General features: G+C 35.5%; 1 protein-coding gene across 1 annotated transcript; it reads left to right on the forward strand.

The window, feature by feature from the left end:
- Positions 1-1583: 1583 nt before the first annotated feature.
- LOC121408260 (tyrosine aminotransferase-like) lies at positions 1584-18827 on the forward strand. The gene is made up of 13 exons (XM_041599663.1): positions 1584-1688; positions 6656-6762; positions 7375-7539; positions 10420-10524; positions 11333-11400; positions 11868-12026; positions 13844-13982; positions 14799-14934; positions 15626-15695; positions 16096-16224; positions 16576-16659; positions 17361-17459; positions 17916-18827. The coding sequence occupies exons 3-13, from the start codon at positions 7395-7397 to the stop codon at positions 18051-18053; spliced, it is 1272 nt and encodes a 423-aa protein (XP_041455597.1). The 5' UTR covers positions 1584-1688; positions 6656-6762; positions 7375-7394; the 3' UTR covers positions 18054-18827.
- The last annotated feature ends 279 nt before the right edge of the window (positions 18828-19106 follow it).

Consider the following 19106-nt stretch of genomic DNA (forward strand, 5'->3'; position numbering starts at 1 on the left):
TTTTTGACCCCAAACAGCGAGATTTTAAGGAAAACATTTTTGAAATCCATTAAGAGTATGCATATCTCACCATAGTCGTCTCATGCGAGTGCCAAGCGCTTGCTGATTTTATTAGAATTACATCTGAACACATGAAACACTTTTTGTAGTCATTGCAATCATGATTATCATACCATCTCACTAATCAAATATTGCGAGCGCGAAGCGCGAGCTGAAAATTTAGATAATTCGGACATGAAGTGGGGCATTTTGAGGACTGATTTTAGGAATTCATGAAGAGCAGACATGTATGTCCATATGGCAAATACCCCTCCAATATTATTGTCTTCTTTACCCCATGATGGTTTAATGGTTTTATTAGAGATTACATAAAAAAATTGACATTCCATCTTAACCCCTTCCCAAAGACTCCAACATTGATGAATGGGAAGAAACGGGGGTTTCTCTTTAATGTCATAATAAGGACATACAATGTAAGTATTTCGTTTGGAAATGGTGAACTCGCTCTTTATTTGCATTGTATGATTCAATAATATTTTTTGATTTGTTAAGCGGTATTTCAGGTAGAATTTTCACCAATAAAACAATTATCTCTTTGATTTTTTTTTTCATTTCTTTCGTAAAAAGTGGGGGATGATTGTACAGGCCATTCCCCCTCCTCAAAAAGTGGGGGGATATATCCCCTACCCCCCATGGGATTTACTCCAGTGTTTCCCACCTCTAATGAGCGGTCTGATTTCCAAATAGGCCTTGTAAAATTATTTTATTTTTTATGAAGAGGAAAACTTGAAATAGATGGGGGAGTGAGAAAGAAATAAAGATTTTCGTACCAGAAAAAAAATTGACAAGCAATAAAAAGGTCTTCAATCTCGTCAGGGGGCAATCAAGGTCTTCAAGCTCGTTGGGGCAGGGATATGTGTCTTTTGTATGGGTTGTAGCTCGTCAGGGGGGCAGACTGCCCCTCTGCCCCCCCCCCCCTCCCCCTCCCCCCGTAGGTACGCTAGTGCCCTGCTGCTGAGATTACATGTAACCTTACTTGCCATGTATTAAAAGGGTCACAACACAAAGGTGCGAGGGATTTTAAAGTCTGCCATCATATTTCGGAAAACATTGCAACGTTAAACCTTAATTGGTTGAATAATCAAGAATGTCATTCATAATTAATGGAGGTCCCTTTTCCCAATATGTGAGTGAACGTTAAAAATAGTTGACAAAAAACATAGATCAAAGAACATGTGATGTGAGCCTCCCTGGCCCTGTGAGCGGCCTTTTAGTCCACGACGAGGCCTATATATTTTATCATATTGTCTTTTTTTTATTATGCAGGGTAAGCCCAGCCTACAACGCAGAGAAAAGCGCTATTTGAGACATGCTCTATATGCATACTCTTCATTTTGTATTGCTGTCAATCAACCAAATCGCTCTGACGATTGAGAGATTGGAAAACAAAAGTAGAATCGTCTGGCTCTCGGCCAGCGCCCACAAATAATGACCAATCACACTCCTCATAGCCGACAAGCCCCTTTCGGCCAATGACGCATGCAACTACGTATATATGCAATCACGTTGAGTCGAGAGCTGTGTTTTTTTTCGGTGGTCGGCGTGCATGCATCAGTAAAATTACACCGGCATCTTGTACCGGCGGAATTTGAGAGATCAATCAAAGTCGAAGATTGTCAAGACAACTGGTAAGATTTTACTTGAAGTAACCTTAATGGTTGAAATGTCATGATGATGTGATCCAGTGAATGATCAGCTTATTTTTATTTGTGTTGGTGTTAATTGATTAATCTTGAAATAACAATTTTGCTGACATGGTACGATTGCGGCAGTTGACATTGCAGAATGAAAGCATCGGACGATTTAGACCTACTCATGCAGAAATACCGGTACGGTACTACTGTATACGATGAGCAACCCGTGTTATGACTGCTGCGCCGCTGGTCCGTCCATCCATGTTTGCATTGCATTGATGACGCACACTCAGGGTCACTGAAAAAAACTAAATACTGATTAATAATTGATAACTAATCAGATATACCTTGCTTATTACTTAGTATTACTTATTTTACTACACTGGATGTTCAAAAATATAATCAATATTGAATGATCCATCATACTATACAGTAGACAATAAGACAGGAATAATCTTTTTTAATTTGGCTTGTATAGTAGTTGTGTGTTTGTTTTGTTCATTTTTAACAGATGCTTTTCTGTGTTGTTATCTCCAACATTCATTCATGCAATACACGTCAGAGAAATCTTAGCCATCAATCAAAAACTGCTTTGAATTCATTCTGATAGCTTGTGTCAAAGAATGGAATAGATTACCGCAAAGGCAAAGCATAAAATCCAGTCCAACACTGCCATTATTAAAAAAAGCATGTCGAAAATTGTTATTTGAGAGCTTGGAAAATGTCTTCAAATTAATTATGTTTACTTTCTAGTTTATCATTGTAAATATATTTGTATTCTTTTTTTTATGTTTGTTTTTATCATCAATATTTTAGCTACAATGTTTTATCATTTTATATCTTATATTATTTTTGATTATTTTTGTCGTGTCTGTATGTTTGTTTTATCATCAATATTTTGCTATAATGTTTTATATATCTTCCTCTGTTTTTTTTTATGTTCTTATATAGTAATTTCATCAAGGGGCCCCCCTTTCACAAGCTCTGCTTCTATGGGGTCCCAAACCTTTTATGTTATATTCTCTTTGCCAACCTTTGTACTAAATATTTATATTACATAGGCTATGTAGATTCGAATCAGTGATAGGTCAATACGCCATCACGTGACCATAGCTGCGAGGATCGCATTTGTTATATTCTAGGTTTTGACGTCACCTCAGGGAATATACTGCGTAGTATTTTCAATTGCGGCGTTATATCCACTAAGGTGACGTCACTCGCTGCATACAAGTTGCGCAACAAGATAGTTTATTTGATGTACGCGCTAGTGTTAACGCGTCGATTGCATGAAGAACGCGTTTGATGTATTTAAAAAAAAAATCTATTATGACGTAGACGGATCAGAGCTGTAGCAAGAATTTTGCTCTTGAACCAGATGATGAATGCAATTTCTGATGGCGAATCCACATATACTATATAATATAACAGATATTGCCTGGTCTATCGTTTTAATAAATAACATTTCAACTCCCCTCCGAAGCTATATTTTTCCCTCGGGATAATATTTTCCCTCAGCGCTGCGCGCTTCGGGCGAAATATATTCCCTTGGGAAAAATATAACTCCATCAGGGAGAGGAAATGTTATATTCAAACTCTAGGTAGGCAATATCTGTATAGTATTATACCACTTGATTGGTTTGAATAAACTTATATCACTTATCACTTATATTAAATCTCTCCCTCAACATCACAAATTTGAATGTTTTTAAAGTACATGTAAATACTCAGCTGGAAAGCTGGAAAATGCATGAAACTGGCGTAGTGTGCAGATTTGAAAGATGAATAAAACGGTTTTGTAGCTTACATGTACATGTACATAGCTTTCCATTGGTGGATGGTTGAATAACATCAATTATCACCCGTATCAGACATCTGAGCTGGTCATTTACAAAACCGTATTGCCCTACATTTTTTGAATATCGGGAAGGGTAGGTATATTGTTTGTATTTCCCTCGGTCTCAATGCGCGTATTTACTTCGCATGCAGAGACAACGCAAAATATACCTTTGTATTTTCCCTGGTCTCACATTCGGGTATTTGTGGATGCGTATAAAGAGATACGCTTCATAAGGATCCGCGCACCAACAATATACGCCATAATAAAGACAACGCTGGATCCGAGCGGCTTGCAAGAACTTCATAATGGTAAAGTGCAGAGCCTAGACCGATATTGACATTACACAATAGAACTCTATTTTCAAAAGTTCTATCCCCATTATGATTTTTGCTCTAGATATCTGATTTGGATGAGAATAAATATATTGACTAGCTTTTCTTTCGGGGAACATCAAATATATTGTCCTTAAATGACCCATATTGCCCTCGTCTAAACACTCGGGCCAATATGATTCTTTTGCTGGCAATATATTTGATGTTCCCCTCAAGGCCAGTCAATATTATATAATTATTTTCTCACTTCTGATAGTCTTTGAAAGAGAGATATGAAATGATCAAAGAGAAACAAGGCAAATATGTGCTCCCTCCTACCTGTACTTGAGCATAGACCCCGGAGAGGGGGGGGGGGGACACTTCCATTGATGAATGGATACCACGTGTGACCATGGGTTTTGAAAATATAATAATAATGTAATATGTCCATTTATGTACTTCCATATTGATAGACGCTAAAGTGTTCAAGGAATAAATCCTACCGGGTACTCATTAACCTCACCTTGGTTGAGTGCAGCACAATGTGGGTTCCTTGCCGAAGGAAATTATGCCGTGGCTGGGATTCGAAGCCACAACCTTCTATTTAAAAGTCCAGAGACTAATCCACTGGGCCACAACACTCCCTAAAAAGCACCCTAAACAAGTATTTTTCATGTTCTAAAAATGCCATCCTTAAAGGTGAAGTCCATCCCAGAAAATGTTGATTTGAATAAATAAAGAAAAATCAAACTAGCATAACATTTGCTGAAAATTTAATCAAAATCAGACTTAAAATAAGAAAGTTATGACATTTTTAATTTTCGCTAATATTTATCACAAAACAGCTATATGCACAACTCAGTGACATGCAAATGAGACAGTTGATGATGTCCCTCACTCATTTCTTTTGTTGTTTTTTTGTTTGAATTATACAATATTTCATATTTTAATAATGTATTTCTTTACTTCTTTACTTTTTGTTTCTTATAAATTGTTTTGTTAGGATATTAGCCTTGAGATATTGTTTTTATGTCCTTTTATAATTTATTAAAATTCTCTATTTTGTGCTGTACTGAAGGAATGTGCCCTATCCTATTATGAAGATAAAAATGGCCCTGCTCTAAACATATTGCAGTAGCATACAATATTTATAGCAAAAGTTGCACCTTTCTATTAATGTAGGTTTTCTTGCAGTACTTTGGCACAGCTTCAAGAAAAGCAAATAGGCATTGCATTATTATGATTCAACATGCTGAGTACTTTTTATTTGCTGCACCTGCAGAGAATTATCTGTTCTGTGGACATATTTTTTTCTCATATATGGAAGCAGCTGTTTTTGTGTCATGTAGTATCTTTATATAGTATGTTGATGGTTTGTCGTTAATCTGGCATGCTCTTCTGTTGTTGTGTTGAAAATTGTTAGTCAAAGGTATATGAATAATTGTGCTTTGATGTTCCAATACTTTTGTTTGTTTTTTATGCAAAATTATACAATGTAAATAAAATTGCACATTTGCAAAATTTTGCATGACTTGCAGTGTGTACTAGGTACATGTAGTTGAGTTATTCTTTATACCTCGGTCACATTTGCTCTATGGCGAGTCGAAAACAGCCGTTTTATTCAAACTACCTATATTAAGCTGGCACAAAAAGTGTTAAAACTGATCATGTTTTCTCCTCGCCATAGAGCAAATGTGAACGGGTTTTATGTCAGACAGAACATTATTGATTAGACAACTCAAGTCTCTTATACCCTTTTTAGACAGGCTAAAATTTCCTTAACCCCGTACTATTGGTGGGGCTAAATGGCAATTTAGCCCCACCTATAGTACGGGGTTAAGCTTAGCCCACTTTCGTTTTACACAGCGTTTTTGCAAAGTGGGCTAACCCCACCTATAGTACGGGATTATTTGGCCCTGCAAAAAAGCAGGGTTATCCCACCAATTGCGGTGCTAAGAGCAATAGTACGGGGTTAAGATCGCATGTGTAAAACGAAAGTGGGCTAAGAGCTCCCATTCATGCCCCGCAACAGAGCCGGCCCTGTTGTCCAATCAGAGGTAAGTATAATGAATATTCATGAACAGCGATCACGGCGATGAAAAAAAAAGCGCGTGCCAGAAGTCAGCGATTTTGGATATGACCCGAATGACCCCTCAGTGCGCTCGTGAATATTCATGAGCTACCAATAGTCCGGGGTTAGCGAGTTTCGTGTGTAAAAAGCAAGCATTCCTTATCCGGGGTTAGCAAAAACAATTTGGCATGTGTGAAAAGGAAAATAAATAGTACGGGGTTAAGGATAGTACGGGGTTAGCGATAGTCCGGGGTTAAGAAAATCCTGTGTAAAAAGCCTCAAAGAATGTATAGCCAGATATCCTTTGTTATTGATTTGCAGAACAGTACTAGGTTGTATTATATGCCAAAGAAAGGGAACAAGAGCTCTCTTTTATGCTGACTTCACAATTTGTAAACTGTCTATGTTATGTCTGCCATTTGCCCGAACATAGTGAGCATATTGTATGTTGGCATTACATTTAAAGTAACATGCATTTAGCAGATGTTTGTTGTATCTGGAGTTTAGAGATCTTATTAAAACAAATCTTGGAACATTGAATCTGAGAAACTAAATAGAATTTTAACACTGAGTTTTCATAGTTGCCAATGTATGTTACACTGCATTTTGATTGGGTATTTGGTCCAAGTCTAGCAATATAAAAAACAATGAAACTATGAAAGTGAATCGACAATTAAATTTGGCACATATTTAGGGTGCTTAGATTAACTGAACATCTATATCTCATTCTTCTTCCAAACAGATAATAATCTATTCATATTGTGAAGACCAATCTACGCCAAGGAGCACCCCAAAAAGTATTTTTCCCCCAACTCCTAATAAACATCAAGGATAGTACAATTAAAATAGGTATGGACGGGTGATTGATCTATTTTCTTCACTTCCAATATTTCCTTCTCTTATACATGTGCAGGTATTAATGTTTTCTTATTTATTTTGCCTGTATGATGACTTTAAATGGAAATCTTATGATTTCCATGATCTGTGCTGGCAAAAACAACAACCAGCCACACTGACCATCAAATTTATAATCAAACCATTTGTAGGCCAGGATCGCTGTGGTAAAACCATGGTATTTCTTCATCATGTTTATAGGACTTGGCACAGTATGTAATGTTTTCTTATTGATTTTGTCTATTATGCCTGTATAATGACTTTAAATGGAAAAGTCATGATTTTCATGGCCTGTGCTGGCAAAAACAACAACCGGCTACACTGACCATCAAATTTATAATCAAACCGTTTGTAGGCCAGGATCGCTGTGGTAAAACCATAGTGTTTCATCATCATGTTCGTGGACTTGGCACAGTAACCATGGTCATCAATCATCTTTTACCATTTGATAATCCATGCTTATAATACTTCGAAAGATATTGAATGGTACAGAATGCCAAGGGGTTCTGAATACAAGCTCATGTTATTACCTCTAAGTATTTATGCCTGCTTTCATATTGTGTACAGTCGACCCTCCTCAGAAAAGCATGGAGAACGGCTACCATAAAAAACCAAGATGGCAGGTCAGAGCATCAGACGCTTCTCTACGTACTATCAATCCAATCCGTGGTATCGTTGATGGTATGAAACTGGAACCTAACCCTGATAAGGATATCATCGCTCTATCAATAGGCAAGTTATATCAGGTTTACTTTTGTTGGATACTGTTTGCTATATATCTTGAAGGAGTTTTCCATTTCAAATTTGCAACGTCACATTTGTTGCAATGATTTTATTCAAGTTGTAAAATGATAAATTTCCTATAAATCTTTTTCTATGACAGTTTTTCCACAATTATGCCACTTACTATTTGTTTATCCATGTTTGTGCTTATTAGAAATATTTTGAGAAATAAGAAGTATATGAACCTAGATAAATAAAAAAAACTCTTTAAATTGTTTGTTCACTTTGTGATCAGGGGGTGGCAGGATATGTTGAGGTAGTGGTGGGGGAGGCAAAGACTACCCAAATGTGATGTCATTTTTGTTTTTCATTTCTAGCTAATATAGAGTCACATGACCCAGACCTCTCTTTTCATACTCTTCTTTCTTAAAAACAATTTGCTCCTTTTTTCACTATTTGAAATATCAAAGGGGTAGTCATCCCCTACCCCCATGGTAGGTCGGTCCCTGTTTGTTATGATGCAGTGGAATACTGTTTTTCAACTACCAGTATATTACCATGTGTTTCCACCTGGTCCATATTAGTACAACCAACAGTTTGTGCTGGTAGTTCCCATGTGTTTAATAGACATACATGTAGTATATTGCATTCCAGTCTGCTGTGAAAAGTAAAAGATTGTGGCCTTGTGAGGTTTTCATTCCCAAATATTTTTCAAACAGCACATCATTATTTATTTTTTTTTGGTAATTCATGTCAACTGTAAAAGCATAACAACTTCAGGCTGAGGAAATGTGAATGCTATGAGTTTTCTCAAAACTTGAAAATTTCAGAACTTCCGAAGTTAAAGCTGCAACCCTTTCCCCATTCCAAACTTTTGTTTACAAAAGTTTACACCTACGCCCTAACTTCGTGATTTATCTATTTTTGGGGGGTATAATTTGACCTGAATCAATATGCATTTTAACCGGAAGTATTTAATGCATGGGAATATCTGTTTTTGCATGCATATTTCTGAACTTGTATAAAAGAGAAAACTTTTTAATTTAGGCTCATGTGTGAAGTAAGTAGGAATACTCATACTGTAACAGCTTGACAGGAAGCATATAATATTTAGATCAGGAAAGGTGATTCATAGATCATAAAGAGATTCATAATGTGTTCATACGCACAAGGGAGATGAAAACAAAGTTAGACTGTTGACAGATGGCCTGGAAATCAATACGTTCTGTGTCAAATGAAAATACTGTTATCTGGATTGGTAGCATGTACATGTGCCATCAGTTATGCCTATGTGCACATACTACACTGCCTAATACTTGCATACTACCTCGTGGAAATTTTTCCAATGGAATTATTTCTGTTTTCACTTGCCAGACACTGTTTGCGTCCCATTTGCACTTTTTTAACATTGTTGTTGACTGTTGTCGCACATAAAAAAAAATATGTGACATCATGAAAATGCGAAAGAAATTTTTAAAGCTTGGAAATAGAATGTTATGCATGCTCAAAATCTGCATGAGAGTCCTGTTGTATCTCCATTCAGTGTCTACTTTTTGTAGTTTTGACGATGACTGAGACTCTTTTAAAATCAAATCACAATAGGTTTATATAGCAATAGTAATAAAACATGTAACTGTTCAAGAAGGATTCAAAGATTGTTTCACAATGTAATGAAAGAAAGTTGGTATATCTCATCTTTAGGTGGTTTCAGACCGCCTCGAAGTTCGCCAGTTCCAGGTATTCTCTGATCGGGAAATTTACCCCGATCAGAAAATACCAGGTATTTTGGTAATGTGAAAGCAAACTACGCGTAATTTCCCCGAAAGAAAATACCCGCTAAATAGTAGGTACTTGGCGAAATTACGAGAACTTTCGCAGGGATTTTTCCAAGGTCGCAGGTATTTTGGCGATGTGAAAGCAAATTACGGGAACTTTTAGCCCAGCGTGTCGTTGAGCGCGGCGGCGTGGGTGGCTGCTGGGCTAGTGAATTTGAATCTCGCGCCTTGCCTGCTTATCAGACCATACTGCGCATGCTCGTAACTTCGGGAACTTATCTAGAAGGGTACGTCGCGGGGCGGTGTGAATGCAGAAATAATTAATGGGTATTTTTTAGCCAAAAAAAGTTCTCGTAATTTAACGGGGATTCTTGTGATCGAGGCGGTTTGAAACCGCCTTTTTTGTAATAAAATACAAAATGAATTGTGAATGGAGGACACCATCCCCCCCCCCCCCAGTATCAGCACAGTTCTACAGCTTTGAGCTGTAGAACTTCCTTATCCTTAGTTTGTTGGAATGTAGCCATGTCTGCTTGCTTCATTGCCTATTGCTTGGGTTATTATTAAGTTTGAGGAATGGGGTATGCTCCTGGTATTGTTTTTAAAAAGAACATAATTTTTCTCTAAAATAGTCCTTCTAGAAAGAGTCTTGAATTACATGTACCTCAATGTAAATAACACTAAACAACATAGCTAATCGTATTGTCCATTTCCACTACCACTAGGAGTCTCTATTGTGTAGCAGTCTCTATTGTGTTTAAATTTCAAGATGATAAAAAATCTCATTAAATATAGTGCCTAATAAAGCTCAATTGAGACATTCTGGTATTTTCGTAATCATTATATGCTATGAATATCCTTGAAGAGGAAATAACTAATTAAATGAATGTAATTGCTCTTACAATTATTGTGTAGCAAAATGTTGATATGTTATGAATTTCTAGTTAAATTTCACATCCAGTTTTAATAAAGATTTCAGCATTAAACTTTTTTGTTTTTTCCCTCTTTATTCAAGTAAACTTTTTGTAGGGGTGATCTTGCCTTTACATCCTTTTGATAAACTAACATATCATTTATTACCTTGTAATGGTATGATTCTGTTTTCCTTGTACAGGTGATCCAACCAAGTTTGGTAATCTAGATCCTAGTGAAGATGTTGTAGATGCTGTGAATGTATCACTAAAATCAGGAAAGAATAATGGCTACAGTCCTTCTGTGGGTAAGAACATGTACTCAATTTTGTATCTCAAGCCTAAATGTAATTAATGTTTTCATCTAATACAAAACAGAAATTATTAAGAGTTCTTTTCATTAGATTCTTTGTGGAATTATGCGTTTGTTATTTGAAATTATTTTCAGAAAGATAGATACACAGATGTTTTTATTTTGGTTGGATCCTGACCAAAATAATTTTTCATTTGAAATTGCAAATTATACATCCAATAAAACTAAAAAAAAACACATCTTTTGTAACATTCACATTTACTAGTAACAGTTAAAGGATAATAATATTCATGGAAATAAATAAATCATTGTTGTAATAAACTGGAACAGCGTCTTGATCTAATAGTGACCAAACTTATCGGGGATTAACCAAAATATATAAAAGTGAGATATACTGTAAATACTGTATGAACAAGAAATTTATAGTTGTGCTGATTGTGATCATGCTTTGAGTATTTTATTCAAGTAGCATATTCATGTAAATATTTGGGAACTTAAAAGTGCGAAAACGCATTTGCTGCAAAAAAAAAACACACACACATGCACTTCAGTCATGCTTATTCTGTATCATTTATCACCTGTTGATTCAGAGATTGTGTATCATCCTTATCTCTTAGTCAGTTTAACAGGTGGCAAATTGAATATAACACAAAGTTGGAAATTGAAAATTACATCAAAGTCAACATAAGACTGAAAGGTGTTGTTTGGTTAAGTTACACAACTACACTAAAATACCATTAAATGATGAAACGAATATTTGCTTTTTTTTTTTTTAGAAACTATTTACATGTTTATTTTTGTAGGTTATGTTGAAGCCCGTGCTGCAGTAGCCAAGCAATACTCACACCCTGATGCCCCTCTTACCTCTGAGGTTAGTGAGTCTCTGTGAAGTAGTTATCTTTCCTTCATATTATTAATTTAGAAAGTGATGGTTGGTTGGTTGGATGGATGGATGATGGATGGATGGATGGATGGATGATGGATGGATGGCTGGGTGGATGGATGAATAGATGGATGGACGGACAGACGGATAGAGGGAGGGAGGGAGGGAAGGATGGATGGATTGTGGTTAGATAGAAGGAGGGATGGGACGATATTGTAGATGGAATGGATGAGTGTGTGATCAGGAAATAAGTTGAAGGATAAAAAGACTTATTGTTTGATATTTTTTATTGATAACTGGTTCTTTCACTTGTCATTGCATGATTACTCTTACAGGGTTTTTTTTGTAACTTTTGGGACACCGAATGAGATCCCAAGCAAATTAAGCTGAAGAAAACTTTAATCATGCAGAAATTTTATTTCCTGACTTAAACATTGTATTTTTTATGACTTCAGGATGTAATCCTGGCTTGTGGATGTTCAGGTGCTATAGACCTAGCTATTGGAGTCTTAGCCGATGCAGGTCAGAATATTCTGGTCCCAAGACCAGGCTTTGCTCTCTACACCACCCTCTCTGGAAGCTATGATATTGAGTACAGACACTATGAACTACAGGTAAGTATTTGAAGATAAGGATAGAATATGTTCGGCCTTATGCCAAAAGGGCCTTAACTGCTTTTGGCCATTCCGAGATAATGGCGTTTATAAAGGTTTTGGCCTCTCTAATAATCAAAAGTTTGTGGTCTTTTTTTTGCTTTTGAAGCCAATTTCGATAAACGTGTTAAGTTATTAAGTTTTACATGAAATGTGTTAAATTTATTATAAAATATTCAGAACCCCTAAAATCGGGTTAAGGCCCTTTTGGCATAAGGCCGACGATATGTTCTATTTGACATGCATTTGGTGCTAGAAGGCTGTTAACTTGTGCTTTGATATACAGTGAGCGCCCTCCTAGCTCTGGAGAGATGATGCATTATCTGGTCGGAGCCAAAAGTATGTTGAACTTTGAGTTAATACCATTGTGATTTGAATAGATGATTTGTTTCACACTTACTAAAATCCGACACTGAATACTGAAAATCCGATGTATAATGTGGGTATGAAATTAGAATAAAGTAGTGTAGCGTTAAGCTATAGCACCATATCAAGGCTAGGGGCAGAGTTAAACTATAGAAGCCAATAAAAATGTTGAGCCAATAATTCAGCCAGAATACTCTTATTCAGAAGTACATGTACCTGCATTATTTTTAATTAGAGGATGTGCATGGTAATAAAATACCTGCCTTGATATTAAAAATGGTTTGTGCATTGTAGAACTAAAAAGAAAGCAAATCACATGGCTGGGCATGGTAATGTCATGTGATATGATCATTTAAAAAAAGATTGTGGGATGTTAGTTTCCTTACAAAAGAAAGGGCAGAAGAAAAAGTTGGAGGGGGGGGGGAGAGAATGTGGTAATTAATGATAATAAAAATAATATGCAATATTTGTATTACTTATACAAAATTAATGTTTCAAAGTGCTATGCAACATTTGTATATTGCGCTTTTAGAAATGTTTCTAAGAACTGCATATCGTTACCCCAGAAATGCCTTTTTTTAGCCAGAAAATAATTTTAGTACAGATTCAATAATGTATATGATATTGGACTAATATTCTCACTTTTGAATTTTGCAAAGTCAGGGTATTTATGATAATTACAAGTAGTACATTGGATACTCTGAAGAATAATGTGTCTTTCTACAGTTCAATATGATATACAGCCCTTTCTTGGAGAGCAGTTTAATAATGTGCTACTGTCAGTTAGTAATACATTGTTATCTGAACATTATTATAACTACGCAAGTCCTTCACCTACGTGTATAGTGGCCCAATCCTTTGGTATTCTCTATCTAGCACTCTTTGATCACAAAATAATCGTGATATTTTTTTAAGCAAACTTAAGACATATCTCTTAAATAAAACTTTTGATTAGATTATTACTTCTAGGTTAACCATAATTGATGTTATTTTATATGGTAATATTAGAATTAAAGGTATTGTTTAACTTTGTGAGCAGCTGATTTAAAAAATTCTCAGACCAAGATGAAACATGTGTACAAGTGCATGTATTAGAACTAATAAACCCTGAAAACAACCATTATTGAGAATGAAAAGCTAAAACTAATAAGTGTATGGGATGAATTTAAGATGGTGTTTCCGGTCACTTTATATTTCAATTTTTGAAGCCTTAAATAATTTTTTTCGAACGCAATTTTTTCTGGGCTTCATTTTTGTAACATAGCCTAGACTCAGGTGACAAGTGTGACCTTCTCGCTCAGATTTTTTAAAAGTCAAACCAATGTTAACCAATCACTTTAAGCTATTTCCAGTTTTCAATTTATGATGTAGATGTATAACAATTATTATTATTATCATTTTCATTTTTCCAGCCCAGTAAGTCATGGGAGATTGATCTTGAGAACTTAGAATCTCAGATTGATGACAAGACAGCTTGTATCGTGGTTAACAACCCATCTAATCCTTGTGGATCAGTCTTCTCTAAGGAACACATTCAAGACATCATTAAAAGTAAGGGTTTATTTTTTTACCCATTGTACTAATTTGTAGAGATAATTTCAATGATAAGCAGCAAAATTTCAAATCTTCATTCTTTTTATTGATGATTATTTCATTTTTTACATTTATTTATAGGTTTTAATGAAGATTTTCTTAATAATGGAATAATATTTCATAATTGATATCAAAATTAAAGGTGTTATTTAGCAAATTGCACAGCAGGTATAAGACCAAGGACGATGATACTCTCATACTATTTGCTTCATAATGTGTATAGATACTGTAATAGATATTGTGACTTTTGTCATTATAATTCCTCTCAAACTATGCCATGCCTTGTATAAATATGTTTTATTTAAAAAAATCAGCCCTTTTATGCATTATTTTCATCGGTTTCTAATGTTTTAAAGATAATAGATTTTGTGACTTTTGTCATTGTAATTCCCAACAAACTATGCTATGCCTTGCAAAAAGCAGCATTTGTATACATTATTCACACAAGTTTATACTAAGGTTAGAGAAACATCAATTAATTTTGATAAATAGAATTTATGCCTTGTTTCAATTGTTTGAGATAAGTTTAATGTCTGAAATATAAAAAAATCATGGGAAATATTTAATCTACCCTGCATTCATCAAAGTTTCAATATCATGACATCACAATATTATTGTCACATCATTTAGCCCTAATATCAACTACCGCAAATAAGACTTCATTGAATACAAACAGTTTGCATGTTTTTATGACACTAAAAAATGTTATTCGGGTATTGTTACCATAATCCCGTACACAGTATTTGCATGATAGCATAATGTTCTTCTTTTCAGTTGCATCGAAGCACCATCTTCCTATTGTATCTGATGAGGTGTATGCCGATATGGTATTCTCTGGCCATACCTTCTATTCGGTGGCATCATTGGCTTCTAATGTTCCCGTGCTTACCTGTGGAGGACTGGCTAAAAGGTACTCTTCACTCCTCATCTTTACTCAATATATAGAGTGGTGTTCAAAAGTTAGCGAACCCCACCTGGAAATTTAAATGCCCATATTCTTAAGGCGGGTTTAACTTAAACTCAGGTTTAAAGTTGTGATTTAAGTATGGATAGCCAATTGTTACATAAATCACTAACAGTAGAGGTATCATATTTCAGCTCATTTGGCTCTCAAATCATTCATAATTGCCTAGGAAGTAGAAACAGATGATTGTCTTCACCATCAATGAATCAGGAAAGAGCACAGTAAACATGAGAAACATACAATGTAATAGAAATGTTGACACTTTTTGATTCCCATAATTATGGGCCAAAGTGTTCAAGTTCTGCCATGTTTTTCTTATAGTGGGTTCACTAACTTTTGAGCACAACTGAATATACCGTACCCTTGAAACGATCGCCTCACAGACAACTTTCACTTTTCGCTGTAATTGTTATAAGTTCACCCCCATCCTAACGGATGTTTTACAAAGCTATCCATAGTGTGACAGAATGAATGACTAGAATATGATATGCAAAATGAGATTTTCATAACTGTTTTGTGTGCCATGCCTTTTACCAATTTTAGTGGCATTTTAATTGCTATACTAGGGGTTTCTCCTGTTTATTTGGTTTTAATTTTAATTGTAAACTGACATGGTCTAGTTTTTTGTGTGATTCAGATATCTCTGCCCAGGATGGCGTCTCGGCTGGGTTCTTATCCATGATCCAGTTGGAGCATTTGAAGAAGAGGTAAGTTGTTAGGGTTAACGACGGTATAGAAAATGTTACTGTCACAATGGTACTTAGATCTTTCTGTTTATTCCATTATGTTATGATTCTCGACAAAGTACTGCAATGGGTAATTATTTACACACATTTACAATACCTTGACACACGAGGTTGCACAATTCAATGAAGGCACAGGTCCAAATGACTTTGGAGAAATCATGTATAGTAGTAAGTAAAAAAAAAGAAACATATTAAAGCCTTGTTATAAGCAGGAAGTATGATAGTCAATATATATTGTGTTTAGTTGGGACAGAAGGGATTTAATTGTTGATAATCTGTTGAATACATTTAGCTATAAATTCTAACTATGCTTCGCAGTGAAGCCTATACTTTTATTACTGTGATATTCATCTTGTGGTAGGTTCGGTTGGGACTCTTCAGATTGTCTACCAAGATACTTGGACCCTGTACACTGATACAGAGTGCTCTTCCGGCCATCTTTGAGAAGACATCAAACAGCTTCCATGAGAACACTATGGATGTATTGAAGGTATGCCTCCCTCTTAGTTCACATTGCCTGCTATCATACATCTAGCAGGCTATATTGATCATGACACTACTTTTGCAACGTAAATTCCCGTTCAGCATCACGCAATACCCCCCGACCCCCCCCCCCCCCCCCCCGCTTATTCTGAAGGGGTGTTACATATGCATGTATTTAGGGAGTATGTCTCAATCTGATCATAAGAATTGTGTCATATATGTACAGTAATGTTTATTTGCTTTTACTTCAAATGTACACATTTAGAAATCTTATATTTTGATTGGCCCCCAGAAAGAAGTAACCTCTTGAAATAGAGGCCTTTTTTTCATACTTTTTATTTTTTTTTGTTCTCATCAGACAAATGCGGAAATATGTTTTAAATTCTTGGATTCAACACCAGGCTTGAAGCCCATCATGCCCAATGGAGCTATGTATCTCATGGTAAGTTCACTTTTTCTCTACTGCATTCTGTAATTCTCCATCAGCTTTTTATAGAGACCATCTTGCTCCAGATGGCAAAGGGTAAATGACATGATGTCATAGATTACAATTATGATACATAGGGAGAAAGTTGATTTGCCCTGAAGTTGTCAACAATTCTTTCTTAAGTTGCAAAATATCTTCCATAAATCCTAATTACGATTTAATACAAAATGAATGAAAATTATTTGTTTGGAATATCTTATTTTTCAATTTCAGAAGTGGCGAGTTGCATATTTTTACGTTTGTATCACAGTTATGTCTTTGATATACTCACTTTATTGATACCCCCTCCCCCCTTTTCACACAAAGTCCAATGAAGCATATTAGAACCAGCTAATTGAAGAATGAGTGGTGGTCGGTCACTCTGTTGGCAAAACTTGTAGATCAAATTACTTCTACAATTTTTGCCCAGTTCTCGTTGAAGAACTTGGCACCCATCTTGATCTTTATAGTGTAAAGAGGTCTGGTACTGTAGTGGCAGTGACATAGGCAATAAACCAGGGGAAAATTATATTTTCATTTCTGTATATATGATACATGTTTTTTTTTTGCATGAGGAAGTTGCCATATAGCACAGTATCTTTCCCTGTCAGTGGTAGTCCTAGTTTGTTCTATAAAACTCTTCTATGGTTGAAAATTGAATTTTCCCTTTTTTTCAGTGTGGACTAGAGATAGATAAATTTGATGGCTTCATGGATGATATGGAGTTTGTTCAATCTCTGATGTCAGAACAGTCGGTTTTCTGCCTGCCAGGAAAAGTAAGTTTCCTCATGTTTTCAGTTTCTCCATTTAATATTCTTCTCAAATCCAAGCTTATTCCTAGTGTAAAATATAGAAGAAGCTGTGTTTTCTCTTTTCTGTAATTCATGAATTTTATATTTTATACCTATTGTATAGAAATATGCAATACCTGAATCCTGAAACACCTGAAACACTGCTGATAACTCTCTATTGTACATTGCTATAGGAATCAAGAATTATAGGTATTCTCCCCAAAAAAAATTACCTATGCTTTAAACATTATTATTGGCTTGCTGTTATTTCTTTTCCTCTCATTCTTCTCCATCTGGAATTACTGGTAAAATATCTAATATTTCAACATTTCTGAGAAAAAAATAGGATGTCAGAATTCTGAAGTTTGTCTGTTTGCTCAGAAGGAACATGTCACTGTTCTATTAATGAGTTTCATCTCAACCTGTCTTCATACCTTACAGTGTTTTGATTATCCCAACTTCTTCCGAGTCGTGCTGAGTGTTCCAAAAGAGAAGACGGAGGAAGCTTGTCAACGGATCAAAGACTTCTGTACCCGGCACTATAGAGGTGGTGTCATTAACACCGTAGAGGAGACATGAATGAGCAGCTGACCAGAAAATCAAGAATATTCAAAGAATATTGATGATATAGGGATATATCAAAGTATAGTATAGTATAGTTCAGTTGACGGTTGCAAAGTGTGACCAGTATTGCTGCTTTGTAATGAGGAAATTGTGTGAAGTCAATTGTGCAAAGATCTTTAACTTGTTTTATTGAATTTCCATGGTGTCATGCTTTTACTTTCGTGACGTAGAGGATATATGAACATTGTATGAGAGATTGTAGTCAGGAAAAAAAATTCCCTGTAGATATGCTTCACAATATGATGTGCTGCGTAACAAAATTCTTTTAGAATGTACTGTATAATCAAATCCCCACTGGACCACAATCTATGGTGAATATGAAATAGATTACGTTTTTATCCAGTATTACATGGTAATGAATTATGCATAGCATATTGCTGGTAGACTGACTGGGGAATTAACTCCCATGATGCCTTGTGATAGCACAAGATCTGTTTTCATATTATTTGTCACTAAAGTATGTGGCTGTAAAAGCTAGGAACTAATTGAATATTTCTAGTTTGTTACCATTGTGTTTAAATGGAAAAGTTGTGTGCAATATATAATTCCATTTAGTATGAAGGTATTATTCAGTCACTACAGTATATTTCCTTTGTGCTTACATGCACAAAGCATTATATCTTTGTTGACAACAATCAATTCCGATGGATGGCCTGTATTTAAAGGGGAATGAAACCTTTGGAACAAATAGGCTTGTGTAGAAACCCAAAATTCAAAGAATAAGACGAGAGAAAGTTTGAGAAAAATCGGACAAATAATGAGAAAGTTATGAGCATTTGAATATTGCAATCACTAATGCTATGGAGATCCTCCCATTGGCAATGCGACAAGGATGTGTGATGTCACTGATGAACAACTTTCCCTTTGGTGGACTATAAATACCCTCAAAATATCTCTTTTTACTTTTTCTGATGATGATACAAACTCTTTATCCAAGATGTATTCTTAAAAAATATGTATTACATGCCCTCATGTAGAAAGAACACATGATCTATGGATAGATGTGAT

Source organism: Lytechinus variegatus, chromosome 2 (genome assembly GCF_018143015.1).
Source record: "Lytechinus variegatus isolate NC3 chromosome 2, Lvar_3.0, whole genome shotgun sequence".
Classification (NCBI taxonomy): Eukaryota; Metazoa; Echinodermata; class Echinoidea; order Temnopleuroida; family Toxopneustidae; genus Lytechinus; species Lytechinus variegatus.